The sequence below is a fragment of the Micropterus salmoides genome, unplaced genomic scaffold, assembly GCF_014851395.1.
Source record: "Micropterus salmoides isolate LMB-PRFRI ecotype aquatic unplaced genomic scaffold, ASM1485139v1 Ms_hic_scaffold_18, whole genome shotgun sequence".
Taxonomy (NCBI): domain Eukaryota; kingdom Metazoa; phylum Chordata; class Actinopteri; order Centrarchiformes; family Centrarchidae; genus Micropterus; species Micropterus salmoides.
The window spans coordinates 10,449,972-10,468,173 of record NW_024040928.1 but is presented as its reverse complement, the minus strand read 5'-3'; the positions used below and the strand labels follow the sequence as shown (position 1 = coordinate 10,468,173).

Sequence of the window (18,202 nt, the reverse complement as noted above, 5' to 3'; positions counted from 1 at the left end):
AATCGTCTGCCCAACAAGAGACTGGACTAATTATCACTCTAGGGCTGCTCTGTTCTCCCACACACAGCAGAGCATCACTGTAGCAGCCTAATGTAGGTCTGAGCAGAATCCTCTCCACTCTGCTCAGACAACGTGTCCCATAATATGTGATATACAGTCCATGATCATCTCCATTATCGCTTCCCTTTCACTCTCACTGGGGAACAGTGACCTGTTTGCCATCCGTAAGTTTTATGGTTTTACAGGTTTACGGTGAACTGAAATTTAGATTTTTAAATTATGTTGTGGTATATTTTGTTCATAATCAGTGTGTTTACTATAAGGTGTCTTATCTTATCTTATCATATCTTACATTTGGGCTTTATTCTATCTCTTCTATCTATCTCTGGGAGAAATAATGCAATGTTTTCTTGGAAGAAAGAGAAACCCAATTATTCTTATACTTGGACCAGAGACACTTCTTTTCTACAGAGCCTCCTATATTTAGCACATTCATTACTAACAGGCAAACTTCAGTTTAAGTCAGATACATGTCAAAAAAACAGACCAGCAAATGGTTATGCAGTTAGATTTGGCGGAAATTGCTCTGCTGTTTAAGGGAGCTCTCAAACAATCTGAGCAGCAGCAAGGATTCTGCTGGGAGAATAAATCCACCCACAAAAAACACAAACTGTGCATGAGCATTTTTTTTTGTTAAAACCACAATACTAAAAGCTAGCTGCAGCAGCAAACAATGTTGGAAGGAGTTCTGAGTACTGAGCAGAGTAATAGTCATTAGTGTGATATTATAATGGCTGTACATCGCTGTACACATGAATATGATTGGGCGTTACTGGTCAGCTGGTAGCCAAGCAGATGGTGAATGAGCCAGTGATTGCTAAGCATGACTAAAGCAACTGATGTCAAAATTAGTATACTCTAAAACAGTTAGTATGCAACACAGATTTTGTGAGTGTGCTGTTGATGTACACTACTCTCCCACAATGCAATGTCCAAAGCAAACGGAGGAGTATGTTGTTAAGTATGTTGATTTTTTTGTGTACTACATAATTGATATTTAGTATAATACTGAGCATGTAGTGTGGAATTGGGACACACTGCTTATCTCTTTAAAACTTTGTCACTTAGAACCAAAGATTTACTGCAACCAACCTTTATAAACAGCATATAGCGCAGCCTCATATTCTATGAGCATGTAAAACCTTTGAATCTTCTATCAAAAACCCAAAGAGGGTACGCCAAAAAGTGACCGTGTGTGTAAACTCAGTCATTGCAAGTATGTGATGGTTTCATCAGTGGTTAGTACTGTTACTTCACAGCTAGAAAGTTGTGGTTGGGAATTCACCTTTAGTCCTTGTTCTTGCAGTGTGGAGTTTGTATTCATTTCCCCTGTGTTTGCTTTAGTTTCCTCCAGCAATCAAAAAGACATACAGGTCACGAGTCTCCACATAACCCTCAATGGTGAATGTGAATGTATTAGTCTCTCTCTGTTTGTCCGTCTATGTTTGCTTGTATGTTTGTATGAATGCTTGATGCCTTTGACTAGAGCAAGTACTCTTTGGCTCCCCATGACCCTGAAAATGACTGTGTACAAAAACCAACAACAAACCAAGGAAATATGACTGCTAGCCTGTTTGGAAGCTGCTAGGACAAACATTGCTGTTCTGCTGTAAAGTTTTAACATAAGGCTTCTAAAATCCAAGTATGATCGAGTTTGCTTATCATTGCCCAATAGGCCAAGCGATCATTCTGATGCACATAAAGCCGATGGTAGCAGCTTTTCTGTGAGTTGGCAAGAAAACACAAAAGTGGTTATAGTGTTCCCAGCTGTAGGATGAAGGATGGTTGTGTCACCAAGCTCCAAAGACACTCTTTTAAATTTTGCTGCAGTGACAAACTCAGCATCTGTTTGGTGCCTCTCATAACTCTCTCTCGCGCTCTCTCTCTCTCTCTCTCTCTCTCTCTCTCTCTCTCTCTCTCTCTCTCTGGTTTTCTCCAAGACAAAGGACAAAGGATTTAATGTTCAAGCTTCCTGTCAGCCTTTACAGTGGCACAGTAAAGCACTGCTGCTGTTTCTTAATTTTCCATTTTTGTGCAGCTCGTACTGACAAAAACAGTAAGATGCCCGTCTTAAAGTCAAAACCCACTAAATATTCTCTTGATTTCTATTGCCTGCTATAGCTGAGGTGTGAGTCTGTCTGAGCTTTTGTTCAGTCATTGTATCAACTGTCAGTTTACTTTAGGACTCAGTAAAACACAGTTCCGAAAGTTTTGTTTTTCTTAAATACCTGGGCCTCAAGCTTATATAACCCACATTAGTTTACTAAATGCTTAACTTACATAGATTAAGCCTTCTACCTTGTCAGAAACTCTCTAGACTTCAAGTGTAAACAGAACATCACGAGCTGTCCCACTTAAGAATTCCCTTTTGCAAATTAACAATTATTGAGGAGCTTCATTTCATTTTGTAGTTATCAAATAGACTTCTGATGCAGCAATTTTTTGTTTTCTATGTGTTAAGTCTGTGTGGACTCTCTGGTGACTTGTTGATGTAGCCTGCTAACAGCAGGCGCTATTGTCTGTGGAAATATGGCAAGGGGAAAGTGATACGATGCCACTGTTAAATTTACCTAGTGGATCTATCAAAACTAACTAAACAAAAAAACAATCAGAGATGAATGTCAAGAAGACAGCAAGTTTCTGAGTTAAGATTTGTGAATGTGATTGTGACTATGACTACGTTCAGATTGCAGGCCTTAATGCTCAATAATACTAATAATTTACTGTTACACTAAAGACACAGGATTGATACTTAAAGAAGAATACTGTACAGTACTAAGATTTGATTCTATTCTGCTGCATGCTGGTTTTTGTTTTGTGTTTTTTGGATTCTGATTGAGCCAGCAACACCTAGTCGTCCCTGCAGAGTGTGGAGCAGCATGCAGGCTTCTTCAATCATCCCACCAGGATACACATAGACAAGGATACAGATAAGAGCTCAAGGCTTAAAGCCTACAGACACACACTACCTGGGTAGTACACTGAAAGACAATAGAATGAACTTGACTGACTGAGGGGTAAAAAGTACTGGGACACCACTGGGGTTTGGATTTATGATTTTAATTTGTTATTTTTCTGATATACTGGTTCTCAAATGTTGTTGGCCATAATAAATCGCATTTTGAGTATTTGGCAAACATTAGCCATGGTTTATTTACCTGGGAAAAAACGAGCTATTGAACCAACACTTTAAAGCAAACATGTTACACTTGCAACATATGGTTTCTGAGGGTGGCCGAAGATGAAATAGCCTGTTATCGTCACACCCTAACAATGAATGTTGTTAGGGTGTGACAATACAAACAGAAATGTTCAAAAAATAAACCATAACCATCCTCTTACATATTACATATTACCTATTAAATATTACGGTTGGTTGTAGATTTGACCTTCAGCATCCAAACTACTTCCACACCAGCAGCAGATTAGGCAGCCATGTTACATTCACTTTCATCCATGCTTTGCAGCTGTACGTGGTCAAGACATTTTGCAGTATCATTAAAATGATGATATGATACACTTGTATTAAATAAAATAATAATCATAAGTGATATGATATGGCACACCTCTCATGGCTTTTATTAATTATGTGTTTGCATTAGCTGTGTCTTCTTTTTGTTTTTGCATATTTTACCCAGGGCATTTTTTTCCTTTTTTTTTTGTCTCAATCCTCTACATACTTTTTAAACCAGAGCAAAGTTCATCCATTAAGGAATCCCTTGCTTGCATCAATGTGTTATACACACACTGATGCAAGAGAAGGATAACACATAGGAAATTATTGTACGTGTGATGGCTGTGTTTGGGTGTGTCCATGCGTCTGTATGTGTTACTGCAGGACCAGTGCACAACAGTTACAACCTCTGTTAGGGAGTCACAATATGACTAAAGGACATAATAGTGTGATGTCGCTCGTGTTATTTTTGTCAATGAGACAAAAGAAGATTGCTGAATTAAATTTGCCCACGCTGTTATTATTCCAACTGATAGTTGGAGCTGTGAAGCTGTCTCAGGGCCTTCGCAGAACATCATGGCGCCCACCTAAACATGATGGATGGGAATCTTGATGAGCATGAGGTCAGTAAAAAAAAAAGATGTGCTGCTATTGTCTATGAGGACACTTGGCTGCAGCCGTGGAATTGTCTGGTGTTTTCATAAAACAGCCGCAGGCCAGTGGGCATGGAATCCTGCCAAGATGAAGTCAGTGTTTGTATCCAGAACGGCCTCTACAGACGCTGTCCTTTGGCGGTCAATGAGCTCACTTTGTGTTTCAATCAAAATTAGGCAATTTGGATGGAAGGCACTCATGCATCAAGAAGCAGTTTGTTTTGTCCTTGTTGGAAAAGTAGAAACCAGGAATCGGACATGCACCTAATACGTGGGTTAAGGACATGTCGTAACAGAAATTTTATAAAGAGCTGCATTAATAACTCACGTTCCTTCACTTCATGATCACTGGGACTGTTTATCTTGAGAACTATCAAAATTACATTTCATCCTTGATCATTATTTGAGGCTTTTCTACCTGGAGGGGAAAACAGAGTGCTGCAGCATTAAGACATAAGTAAAATATATTTTCTAAAGCCTTCTTCAGCTTGCTTGAGGGCTCTTCACACCTGCTTTAACAACATGTGCATTTTGAGGAGAGTGTTTGGTGTGCACTCATCTTTTCAGGAGCTACAAAAGTATTCAAAGACAGGGCTGTAACATTTGTGATTTTAAATGGTTGAGTCAATAATATAACTCACTCTCAATGTATTCCTCATTCATTTACCCATATCCAAAACTGTCATCTAAATTAGAAGTAAAATATGTGAGTGTGTGTGTGTGTGTGTATTTTAGAGAGCGTGTGCATGTACAGCAGTAGTAAAGCGGCCTCTGAGCCTGCTCTGTGCTCAGCTTGATTTCCTCTGTGGGGGTAGAGACACTGCTTGAGTAGACACATTCATCTGGACTAAGGCACGGTGAGTCAGCCTGGGGAGGCTGCAGGTAAAAAAATACTGACAAGAAAACATATTTTCATAACCACTTGGAAGAAAGAAGGGGGGAAGAAGGGGTAGCGGGAAGGCTTGGGGAGGGAGTGAGGGGAGTTGCAGGAAATGGGAGGTTGAGAGGGAAAGAGCCGGCGAGCTGAAGGGGGGCTGAAAGAGTTTTGTCTGAAAACTCAGCATCCGTTTCACAGGCCTTAGGCTGTAAGTTGTCATTTAAAACATTTTCTCTCTTTTATACGTGATGAGAGAGAGCGTACACCCTGTTCTTTCCACACTCGTGCCCCGCTCACAACGAGGCTTCAGCTCGAGCATTGCAGTTCACTGAATGTTTTATATGATTAAATTGGAAATGCAAAGGTTTTTTCTTTGTGTGTGTGTGTGTGTGTGTGTGTGCTTATTTCTCTTTTTTCCACATAGCAAGTGAACATAGGTTTCCATGAACCACACAGCAATAAACAGAAATCATTACTTGAGTTTCTCCTTTTAAAAGACCAATTCCAACAGCCCCGCAGTACTTCCCCCACTCTTTAATACACATTTTCCTTTGTAGGAATGATTTGTTATTACTCACTTTAATTGGTTGGATTAAAATCAATTCCTCCCATGAACAGCAGGGTTTCATAAATCACACAGCAATGTAGTTTTGTGCTAAAGCCGATGTATCGCATCTATTCAGCCGGTCATCAATCGATCATGAAAATGCCCATGAATCTTCTTGGCAGGTTAAATGGTATTTACTCTGCAAAAAGTGAAGTGCCGACTAACTGGCTCGTTGTAACTCTGTGTGATACCCTTGACCTTTCTGTGTTTGCTGCGGCAGTAGCCTCTTAAATTATCAATGAGGGAAGCATTGAACCACGGTTAGGTAGACAGAATGTAAATGAAGCCTTGCATGTATTTCAGTGGACTCAAGTCATCAGTGTTTGATTTCAAAGTTTCCATATTGGAGGTTTTGACAACACAGAAAGAATCAAGGATGTTACAGGAAAGTAATTAGCAGACACACTTGTATTACTCATTTATATGATTTATTGGCTTCTAAATGGAAGTATAAAATAGGCTTAGTGCTCCAAATGGAAGTCACCTTGAACAAGAACATCAGCAATGCTGGTAAATGGCAATAATGATAAGCAGTTGCGCTATAAGCTTATTAATGTGGTCAGGCTGGTCTTCCTAATCCTTTCATCTTTTACATTTGATAACAGAGAACAACTGCTGTCACCTTTTCCACTTTAAATCCCAGACATCTCTCTTTCTGTCTGCTCAGTAATCATTAAATTGTGTGTGCCAGAATACTACTTGTAGTTTGGCTATGTAGTTACTTTTTGTTTGTGCACAGTGAAAGCAATAGAGCTTGACGAAGATAAAGCGTACACACTCTAAAAGGCTTCCAGTGTTTTAATATCACAAGACAATATTTCCAACCTTCCCATGGGCCTCTTTCATTTCGTTTATGACAGTAGAACACTGAGCAAAGTGTGCAATCTCTTAAGTTTTATACATGTAGACTTTTATTAGCTCCTGTCCCTAAACTGTAGATGACAGCAGGACGAAAGGTTAATGGCAACGGCTACTGTGGGCATACTTGTGTGGTATTCTGTGTAACCTATAGTAGAGCACACAAAACATTGTATCAGCCACGTTTTTGGGGGGGGTTGTGTTCTTGTACAGCTGTGTGTGTCTCTGTGCATGTTTTCCTTTTAATATGTGTTTCACATATTTACAGATGGCTCAGATATTTTGTACTAATGACTGTCCCTGGCGTTTCTCTTTCACAGCTCCCATCAACCCTCATCTCAGTAAGTAATGTGCACCTCACTTAGCATATCTCGCCAGAGAGTGAGCTCCTTCTGTCGTAACACAGTGTGAGAACTGTGGGGAGACTTACATCCCATAGAGATCTGACTCTCAACATGTCACACTGCACTTCCAAGTGTTATTAAGTAGTACTAAATTAAGTATGATAAATAACACTTGCTTTAGGATTTCTGAGCAAACCTGTTTGACATGTTGAGAGCTTTAAATCTCTGCAGGACATTGTGCATATTGGATAGAGTGTATTTGCATTAGATGTGGTTTTGTGTGTGTGTGTGTGTGTGTGTGTGTGTGTGTGTGTGTATATTTTCACACTCTGTGCTTTGTGAGCATTACTTATGCATGCGTATGTGTTTATATTTTTTTATGTTTAGTTCCATTTGTGACTCATTTCATTGTTGAAACTTTACAAATTCACATTATTCACGCCTTGAGAATCCACACTTAATCATTGTTTGCTGTGCTACATTTTGCTCTTGTGTATTGTGGTTTATTTATTTATATAGATATATATTTTGGTGGGTGTTCACACAAACATTGCCAACATAATAACAAACATCCTAATCACCAACATCATTATCCAAATCCCTGAAGGAAGCTATCTTACCTGCACGCCTGCTCTTCCTCCCTCCTTCCTCTGCCTCTCCTCCAAATCTTCCTATTGCTCCTGGGCACAGAAGGCGAAAACATTTAGTTTAGCTCACAGTGGATGGGGGCGTTAGTGTCTAGCGCCAGAAGCCAGACCTCCATTTAAATCTGCATGCCTATGAGGAGAAGAGTCAAGAGTGCCTGCAACCCAGCCCCTTCTTCCGCTCTCCCACTCCACCACTTCTTTCTTTCCTGCTCTCACTTTCCATCTCTTCCTCTCCCTCTCTCTGCCTCGTAGCATCACTGCCCTCTTGCTTGCCTCGGTCCATCCACCCACGTTCTACCTCAGTCTATGTTACCTCCATTACCTGAGTAAAAGCTGCAGATTCTACTCCTCTCAAGGTCACCACTCCAAACTGCTCCCAGCTACTTTTTAATAAATCAATGAATATTTATCAGAACACATGCCTGCATCCTGAATCTAAATGTTCCTTTTTACTATCTCTTTGAGGACACTGCTGTTCAGCAGCACCATGTCCTCTGGTTAGGTGTTTTGCTTTGTTTGTTACATGGATTAAATTGAGGTTTTGACACTGCTGATCCTGCAGCTACCCCTTCATTAAACTGAGCGGATTGTTCCCCACATGCATGATTTCCAACTACTCATTAGTAGGCCTATATTTACTGTTAGACATTCCCCTACATCTGACCCATCATAACCTTGTGCTAGTGTTACAATTACTATTTTATTTCTTGAAGGGTGTCGAACCCCCTCCCTTCATTCCCTCCCTGAACACTCCACTAGTTTAAAAATTGCAGCCAAAGGGGCATGGAGAGCAACAGAGGAGAAGGGAGGGCAACGGGGGGAGGGCGCACCCAATATCTCTACACCCACTTCAGAGAAGATAGAGAGTGACAGGGAAGGAGGGAGGCGCTGTCAGTTCTACAAACTGATTACACAGAGTCCTACTAGTGAGACGCTACAAAACATCCAAGGACAATCAACTCATTTTTACTTTCAATCATGACAAAAGAGAGCTATTGAAAATGATGAACAGTTCAACAGATTTACTTTTTATGCACATAATACAACTTCTACAATGTCACAACACAAATACCTTTAAAAGAAACATGATTTAGTGTCTCCACCCTCTTTCAGATGATATTTGTATTTTAATATTACTTACTAAGGCTGTGTGTGTTTATTGAATCCCATCCACCATGCTTCAGTAGTGAGCTGATATGGTGTTGAAATAATAACCAGTTCTGATACACACACACACACACTCTGTCACTGGGCATTTTCAGGGTGCAGCACTCTCTCTGCAGAGACTTCCTTTCTGAAATGAACTAAACTGTCGTTGTCAGGGAAAAACAAAACACACCCACTGACATCTGCACTACAGTCAGCGAGAGGTCACATCCTAATTTAGAAATTCTGTTCACCAGATCATTTGGTGTAATTAGGATGTTGCTGTTGTAGATCCCCCTGACACACACACACACACTCCAGGAAATCTCATAAATATACAGTAGTTGTCACACTGCACACATACGGTATCTTCTAGGCAGTGTATAACTTCTCACTCTTTCATAATGATGTGAATGTAAGAGCCTGGTTCTGCTCTGTTGCTCACCAGGAGAGTTCCACTGCAGCTTTGAGGAGGAACCCATCTGCATGTTCACCCAGGACAAGAATGATGATTTTGATTGGACGCGGCATAGTGCTGCTACCCGCGATACCAAGTATACACCCAACACCGGACCCAGTGGTGACCGCAGTGGTTCTAAGCAGGGTAAGTTTTTCCACAAGTCTAACCTTGACCTAAGTCTTGACAGTTCACTAAACCCCTCCCTAAACAGTGATTGTTCAATCATAGTTTAGCTGTAGTAAAACAGAACAGAACAAGAGTAGGTACAAGTGTAAGAAACTGATTAAACAGTGTGTTTATCTGCTCTAATGTAAAAATCGATTGCATTCTCAGCTAACTAGCTTACTCCTGTAGGTAGTAACCTTGCGTTAATGCCAAGGCAAAGTAGCTTATTAGCTTACTTTTATAGGGTTGTAGTTTACTCTAGAAAAAGCTCTTATCAAGACTGGTGCATCCACTGTGTAGTATTTCCACGCTGTATGGAAGCTGGTCCTGGATGACACTATAGCCTATAACTCATCATTGTTCATCATCCTCAAAGCCTTTTCTCTTGTAAAATTGAAACATACTGTTAAAAAGCACGAAAAGCATAAATATAATTGTGTTCTTGTTCATCTTTGTGTGTTTTTCAATTGTAAACATCCAATCATGGAAAGTAAAAATAGCCCAATCTTACATGTTTTCTTGGTTTACTGTTCAACAATACTAAGAAGCTGGGAGAGGTCTTAAAAGATCATCACCGGACATGTTTTAAAACACATAAAAACAATCAGCTTTGAATAACATTTCCTGTCTGATTTGGGATTTCCACATTGTAAAATAATGCAAATTAATTGGACACAAGATGTCTTCTGCTTCCGTGAAAAGTCTTTTAGCTCGAAATCATGTACTGTATGTAGCCATCAAGTGCATATTTAAGACACACTGGGTTACAGGGTTCTTGTTTTAAAACCGGCGACGGCATTTGAACCAATTCATGGAGGTAGCATTAATTAGTTAGCTAGCTATCACTGATAAGGTCTGCTGATCACTGGCTAGAAATGAAAGCTCTTTTTTGGTCAACATAAGTCTTTGTGACCTATTGTTTCAAAAATAACTATGAATGTAAAACTGCAACTGTTATCATTGTAAACCTCATGTGTGCCCTACTAGAATGGAAAGCATGACATGCATCGCAATGGGGCTTAGTGAAGGGTCAGTTAATTGATTCTTTGGATGAGTGATCAGTTAGGTGAATCTTTATTACTAATAGTAGACACAGGTCAATACTCAAGTAATTACCACTGGGTTTACAACAGTCAAACATGTGTCAAATAAGCTGGAATTGAATTGGAAACTCCACTAAGTTGCTAATAGTATATGTGTGAATGTGTGAGTTTATTATGTTATTGTTAAATTACATGGGGAGATATAAAATTAGCAGCATTGAAACATGAATACGTTGTACCTTTATACAATATATGCACTCAGAAAGTTCCACTTCTCTGAAATGTTGAAATAAGTTGGAAAGACTCAAGTGTTCCCAACTGCATACTAGATGATTTCAGCTGTACTCATTCTGTCACCAATTGCTTGATGCAGCACAATCTAACAATGATTTATTTTCTCTGTCTCTGTTGCTGTTACCATGGGTACCTAAACCTGAGGAACACAGTATTTAGTATTCAATATGTTAGTTACACATGCAGGTATTCCATATTTGAGAACTTAATAAAAAATGACCAAAATTGGATTTGTAGGAAACAGAGGATGTAAGGTATCTGTGGTAGAATATGAGTGCCTATTATGGTGCTATGGCACCAGCAGCAGCTGAAGCGGTAAATAATGCATTGGCTTTAATGACCTAATGGTTTCAAAATGTCCAGCATTTCATTACCAGCCCCATTTCTCTTTGCGTATAATTATCTGATATGAGATTCAACTGAGGGAGATGTTCCATTTGATTTTGGCTGGAGGGGCGTGGAGCCGCTCACTACCTACCTTCCCTGTGCCTGTGGCAGGGCAGAGATTGGCTTCAGATTATGTGGCTCAAGCACAATCAGAGGGCTGTTTGACTCCCTGTCGTCACCGCTGCTGTTCATGTTAGAGGGAGTATTAATGTAGCTGTTATTGGGGTTACTCGATTTTCCCCGGGTATTGCTATTAGAACTGTCCTTCATAGAAAGCCCTGCTCCTTATCTCTAATATGGAAGATTTCATTTCCATCATGCTATCACAGACATGCTGAAAAAGCAACTGAGCATAAACAAGAACTCGCCTTTTCTCAGAGTTTACAGTGACAAATAATTAGTTGGTGTATCAGTAGGCAGTCGGAAAGTAGTTTTGGCATTCTGAACACTGCCTGACAAAAGCTCTCATATTTATCAAAGGGTACATCCACTGTTTGTGCAGAATTCCAATGAGGCACAGTGACTTTGTCTTGTGTCCTGAGGTAATTAGCGTAAAAAAGTTCATTCTTGTTTATTGCAACTTGAGTCTTATTTGTGTAATTTTGATCATTTGTCCTAAAGGTAACAATAACAGTGTATTCACCTGGTTAATTGTGAAGATCTGGGAATGTGTTAAGGGGGTATAAAACATGAGCTGTCAGACAATGGTGGGCTTTAAAACAAACCCCTATGTTTGCCAGACTAGAGTGAGAGCAATGGCAAATGACAAAACTATTACCCAACAATTTGGGTTGCGGTCACCTTTGGTTTTTACCTCAGAAGATAGTGGTTTAAGTAATCCGGCTACATGTTGGCTTGTTTACAACCTGTATAATAAAAAACTGATAAAAATGATCATCAAAAATAAGACTAGTTGTAATAAACCATAATTATGCTTTAAATGTTGCTCTGCCTAAAAAAGCAATGCAGCTTCAAGTTAGGTAGATAAGCTGCAACTTCAAAATTGTCTACATGTATGTTTTTATGTGTCCCTTTGTTTCAAGGTTTCTACATGTACATTGAGACATCAAGACCACGGAAGGAAGGGGACCAAGCACGGCTTGTGAGTCCGTTTTTCAACGTAGCACCTAAAAACCCTTACGGTATCACCAACCCACCTGCGTACTGCTTTGGCTTCTTCTACCACATGTATGGAAAACACATAGGTAAGATACATTCTTCTCATTGTCCCCAGTCGGCATAACAAAAGCCTGTGTTGCACTTGGATTTAATCTGCCATATATCCTCTGCTGAAAACATCATCTTAATTTATATTCAGTGTTCATGGAAATAAATGAAGAATAGAATAATTACACTCTTTCTTTAAGGAACCTGTCACTGTTCTGTGCTTTTGGTTGCTTGATCAGTGAAAGCAACTTTAAGTGAATTTCTAATTGCTTTGGCAATCCACTGCTAAATGAAGGGGATGCATTGTTATCTGTGCGTAACTAAATAACAGCCAATGAGGAAACACAACAAATGTTATTTACCAAAAAAAAGTCCCTCATCAAGCATCTGTGGGACATCACACTGGTTTTGAAGTATAAACTGAGAGATGAGATTCTTGAAATTTCTGTCCACCGCCTACGTGTGAGACAGGAAACACAGTATTCACGCTGAGAAAAAAAGGCACCACTTTTTCCTGTAAGCAACAGAATTTCAGTAATTTCCAGAGAGTTTGTCCCCATGGCAGGTGCGGTGCGGAGTTCTGTGCTTTTATGCTTAAATTTTGTGTGCAAAAGTGTAGCTGTCAGATGTTTCAAGCAAAAGATATCTCATTTTTGCAACAAACCCCTTCAAAGGTTTGTACACAACTCCTGGGCATTAGCTCTTACATTCCTCACTGAATGTACTTAACAAACATGTATGGCTCATTTGAAGATGGCAGAGCATCTGCAAGCTCAGTTGACCACAAACTCTCCTGCTCTGAGTGCATGCCGTTTGTATGTTTGTGATTTCTCTGTCTCTGCTTCACAACATGTCAGTAGCTACTGTACAGGTTCATAAGGCAGGTAAGGGGCACCGCTGGGTAGGTTTGCAGGGCCATCTTGGTATCACTTGGGCAGGATGCTGTTAAGGCAGAAACCTGTTTCGACGGAAAACTGATGTTGTGCACTCAAAGCACTGTTGAAAGCATATACAATAATACCATAACGATATTCTAAATGTTTGTTTTTAATTTAGCGAGCTACTTATGGATCGTACTGGAGTTCTGAAAGAATTCAAACCTATTTAATACTTTACTTGTTAAAAAAAAAGGCATCGATCTCTGGATATTCAATCCAATTTAAGTCACTCGAATTCCTCCCAAATCAATGCAGCTCCCACATCAGACTCTACAGCTGTAAGCATGCATGATGGTTCCTGTGTTGGTGCATTTGGAACTGGACCACCACATCCAGTCATCAACTGTCCAGCACCAATCGGTGTTGTTGTTGAACATATTTTGTACTGGTTATTACTTTATAAGGCCAAATTTTTTATCTACCAAGGGCACCTCTCTTGTGTTGTGGACCATCGCTTTTGACGTTTGCACCATAAAAAAGCTCAGTGACCCTACAGTTTTGGCAGTGGCAATCTGGCATCCATGATCATGACTTTTTCAAAGTCTGTTAAATCACACTTGAAGCCCATTCTCAGTGATCCGTTCACATGCAAAGCAAGTGTGGAAATAGATTATAAGCACAGCATCCTTGAAGCACATTTTGTGACATTTGAGGCTGACACGCACAGTGATGGGCATACATTGTTGTCCGCCAGTGTGTCTTTTTGTATCTTATCACTAGGATGTACCAAAGTCCGATATTTTCAAATCCAACAAACGGGTGCAACAATTAACAAATCCATACAAATGAACAATTAAATATTCATGACTAATTAAGCAGCAATCAAAGTGAAAGTTTAAGAAAGCATTGTTAAGTATTATTAATTACGGGTTTAACATTCAGAAATTCTGCTAATCTACTTCTATATTTTAGGACTGTGTTGGTGTGGTTTGATCAGATTTGATTGACAGTGACAGTACAAATTACCCACCAGCTGCCATCAGATTCTGTGTTAAATATTACTAAGTCCTGATTGATGCATGGAAGTACATGAGATCACCTTCTCTATGGCCAATCCACTTCAAGCCAGTGACAAAAGCACGGACAAACCAAAAAATACAGAAGTCCCTCATGTGAAGTAAACAAAACTGTTCAAGCTTTGGCAGATTATTTGTGTTATGTGGGACCTCAGAAATGTCCAGTTAAGTAAAAAATACCTCTTCAGTAAACATATATTTTAATCAACAAAAAAAACAGATACAAGCATTAAAAATATATATAACAAACAACGTGACGCTAAGAAAACGAGAGCAGTGGTAGTGAACAAACTCTAAGAGGGGATAGGGAGTTGCATTTTTGTGCTCATTAAATTTGAATTGTCGTTCATTAAAGTGTGTAATCACTACAGGCTGGCAACTGCGCTTCTCTCTCTTTTGACAAGATGTTTACAGCGAGGATTTGGCTGCATTTGCCTTAGTATTCTAGTGAGACATCGGTGGTATCAGCGCCATCTCCACCCTCCACCTGCTCCGCTCAGAGCTTCTGCTGGACCTGCTGCTCCAACTCCATCCCACTCAGTTTCTCTCTTCTTTTTACTCTCACTTTCTGAGTGCACTGGCTTATATATCTTTTATGAGATTTTTTTTTGAGTGAATCTTGTGTCGTTGCAATTTTTGATTTCCCTTTGAAGTTTGTTAAACTACTCTTATTTGCATTAATTATATAACTAGAGTTACATATTGTTCTATTGAGTGAAAGGGATTTTTCTGATTAATTCGACCACTGACCTCCAGCTAGTGAGCTCTCCTGGTTAGTTCAGTGCAATTACTATGAGTGACCAGAACATTGTTTGTGGAAAATGTAAATTGTAAAATACATTTCCCCTGCTATAAACAAAACTTAATTTACCTCCATTGCTAAATACCACTGTTTTTATTTATATTTTGGGTGAACTGACCCTTTAAGCTTAACACTAAATTGACAAAAGAATTCCATAAGGTCTGAAATTTGACCTGGCTGCTTTTCAGCTGTCCTCAGTGGAAACGCAGAGTGGAAGTGACCAGATGGGGGGGTTTGCCCAAACATCTGGAGAGGTGGAGGCGAGGGAGATGGTGAGAATATAAGGATGGAGGTGTCGGAGGGCGACTCAGCGGGGAGATGAGAGCTCCTCCGGCTCCCTGCCGAGGTTGAGTAGGCCATGACATTTCCAATTTGCTCAAATTGATCGCTAGCCAGATCCTCTCCTCCCTGCCCTCCCCCGTCTGTGGTGAAGCCCATGCCCAGACTGTGGCATGTTATGATGAATGAGCTAAATGTCAAGGACTTGAAACCCAGCTCAGATCCTCCATAGCTACGCTCCATTTGGTATTTTCCCTCTCCGGCCGTGAGAGAAAATTCATCCCTGAGCACAGGAATGTTGCTTTGTGATATTTTCTGCCAAGAGAAGTGCATGCTTATGACAAATGGTCCAAATAATCTATGTTCCTGTATACTGTCTCCTCTTCAACTTTGTCATTTTAAGTAGTTGAAGGCATTTTTGGATTTTGATCTGTGACTCACTAAACCATGAGACGTGGCACAGCTCTGGCTGAAAATGCTGGGACTTTGACGCTTGTTGGGGCTGTGCTGTTGAGGTGAGTCACAGTCAAGTTGTGGCACGGCAGCGCTGGAGGCCAGAATCAGTCAATAAGGAGTTTCGCCCACACACTTATGAACAGTGGCACAGGCTCAAAGAAACTCCTCCGTAGTTAGCTATTGGGGAGATACCTGGGACAAGGTCACACTTAATTACTGAAGCGAACATCAAAGTTTGCCTTTGGAGCCCGTGTCGCATTTGTTTATAGGATTAAGTCTCCAGCAAAGCACACCAAGCAAGTCTGTTTTAAGCCTGACCTTCTGAGAAGCAATAGAGTCATGCTTTCATTAGCAAGGAGGGTGGTACTGCACCCCCCCCCCAAACACACACACACACACACACACACACACACCCCTTGTCCTCACTACATAATTGAAAATTTCCAGGAGCTATTTCTCACCAGACTCATCTTTCTCTTCTCAGATCTTTTTAAATTTCACAAGTGTCTACCACAGATATTCCTTTAAAAAAAAGCTACTCCAAAGAATATACAGCATATGCCTTTGCTCAGGATGTGATGACATTGACATAACCACCTACATCACGATGAGTTCAAAGAAAATGTAAGCCAGCCAGCTCAGCAAGAATCCTCCTACATCCTAAACACTTCAACGAGAGATGAAACCGCAGGTCATATTCTGTGCAAGAGCTCATCTCTCACTGGAGATTGTGCTGTCGCTAGGGAAAGAGTATACCGTGCTGATGAGAGAATATGAACATGGACATACAGTATAGCTTTCACTTGTTTCCACACAGAGAAGGGGTTTTTTTTTGAAGGGGGCTGTAAAGTAATGAGGCACCTTGCTGAGGCAAAGATGCATCAAAAGCAAGGTTGCAATTGTAGTCGCTGCTGTTTTTGCTCACCAGTTGTGTTGACACAAAAGGTGTTGCTTTCCATACTTGTGAAATTCGCTTGACTTCAGAGCAGTGGTCTGCTGGGCTTCGCCATGGTGTCAATGCTAACCTGATTTGGGTCTTTGGATACTGCTCTCGCTGGCCGACTGCTGGAGGATACAGCTGTCTCTCTTTCTTCTCTCTCTCTCTCTCTCTCTGTTTCTCTGTCTTCCTGTATGGTGTATAAGAAAACAACACAATCATTGTGTTTGGAGAGGAGGGTAAAGAGGTTGCACTCGGTGTCATCATCTGACAGTTTTATATCAAAGCCCAGGGCCAGACAAGAGGTCTCACTGAGGGGAGTCTTCAATTCAGACCTGGTATATAGTCAATTCTCTTTCAATGAGAGCCAGTATTTCTGTGTGATAGTAAGGGTTATGTATGAATTCAGTTTAAATGGATCTGTCATATTGCATTTTCAAATGTAGAGTTGGTTTCAAATTTGAAATTCAGTAGTTTTTCCTGTGCAGCTTTAGACCAAAATCCATGTGAGACAAAAAAGAAAGCTGGACTGAGCGTTTGAAACTAATGATAAATTAGGATGAACTGTTCTCAACAGGGGAAGTATTCACACTCACCAAAAAATTCTCATCACACATTGCCCATTAGTGATAATTAATTTGGATTAATACAGTATGAGCGAGAGAATAATTTATCATCACCTGCAGAACCCCACCTTAATAAATGTATCAATTCATATGACCTGCGTTTAACCTTTGCTACTGCTTAGCTCTGCTTCGAATGCAGAGGAATACATACATTTGAAATGCAAGAGACGGAGATGAATATTAAACTTAAAGTGTAGATCCAATTTCTGGAATTCACTATGGAGGCCCCTTGTGTGTGGTCATGTCAAAGAAAGGAGTATAATTACTGTAAAAAAAATAAAAGAAAAGATACATGCATTGCTGCGGTTTTAATCTGTTGGTTTTACAGTACTTTTCAATACTAAAGATAAGAAATAAAGATGTAGGATATTTAATAGAGATAAAATATGCCTGTATATATGTCTTATATAGTTACGTACTATTGAAAAATAAATTCTTCCTCATTTTCTTTTTTGGGATTTGTTCAGATCAGTCAACTGCAAGGTTTTTCTTAACACTCTTATGATCTATTTCATGAAAGTTTCATAAAGTTCTTAAAAAGACTTTATTAAGACAGCAATGGCAAGTTATGGATTTAAATGATTAGGATACCGTTTTCAGTTCAGTACAAAAGCATGCAAAATGTAAGCCAAGAGTGTAACTCTTTCTACACCGCAGTCCATTATAAACCACATAATAGATCAAGTTTACAAAGGTATTTTACAAGATTAATTCTCTCTGTGATTATGGACCCTCGTCAAAACTGCCCGCCAGCAATAATGTCTTGTCTGCGGTCAGATTATGGTGCTTTGATAGCAGCAAAAAATATAAATAAATACTTTGATACCGTTGCTGAAATAGATCTCAGTCATGATAGCAACAGTTACTCACATAATCACTTCCTCTTCAGTGGTTTTGCCTGCAAAATAAAACAGTGAGAACGTTTTCTGCAGCAATGCTTTATTTCTTTAGCTTTTTCTGAAAATTCTGAACATTAAAAAGAGTCT

At 39.8% G+C, this 18,202-nt stretch overlaps 1 protein-coding gene across 2 annotated transcripts in view; it reads left to right on the top strand.

Moving 5' to 3' along the window:
- The window catches only part of LOC119908816 (MAM domain-containing glycosylphosphatidylinositol anchor protein 2-like), a 198,822-nt gene that overhangs the window by 168,017 nt on the left and 12,603 nt on the right, over positions 1–18,202 (top strand). For both annotated transcript variants that reach the window (XM_038726693.1, XM_038726692.1), the window contains exons 13-15: positions 6,830–6,850; positions 9,095–9,250; positions 12,039–12,200. In XM_038726693.1, coding sequence (XP_038582621.1) covers positions 6,830–6,850; positions 9,095–9,250; positions 12,039–12,200 — 339 coding nt within the window. The remainder of the gene's footprint in view (positions 1–6,829; positions 6,851–9,094; positions 9,251–12,038; positions 12,201–18,202) is intronic.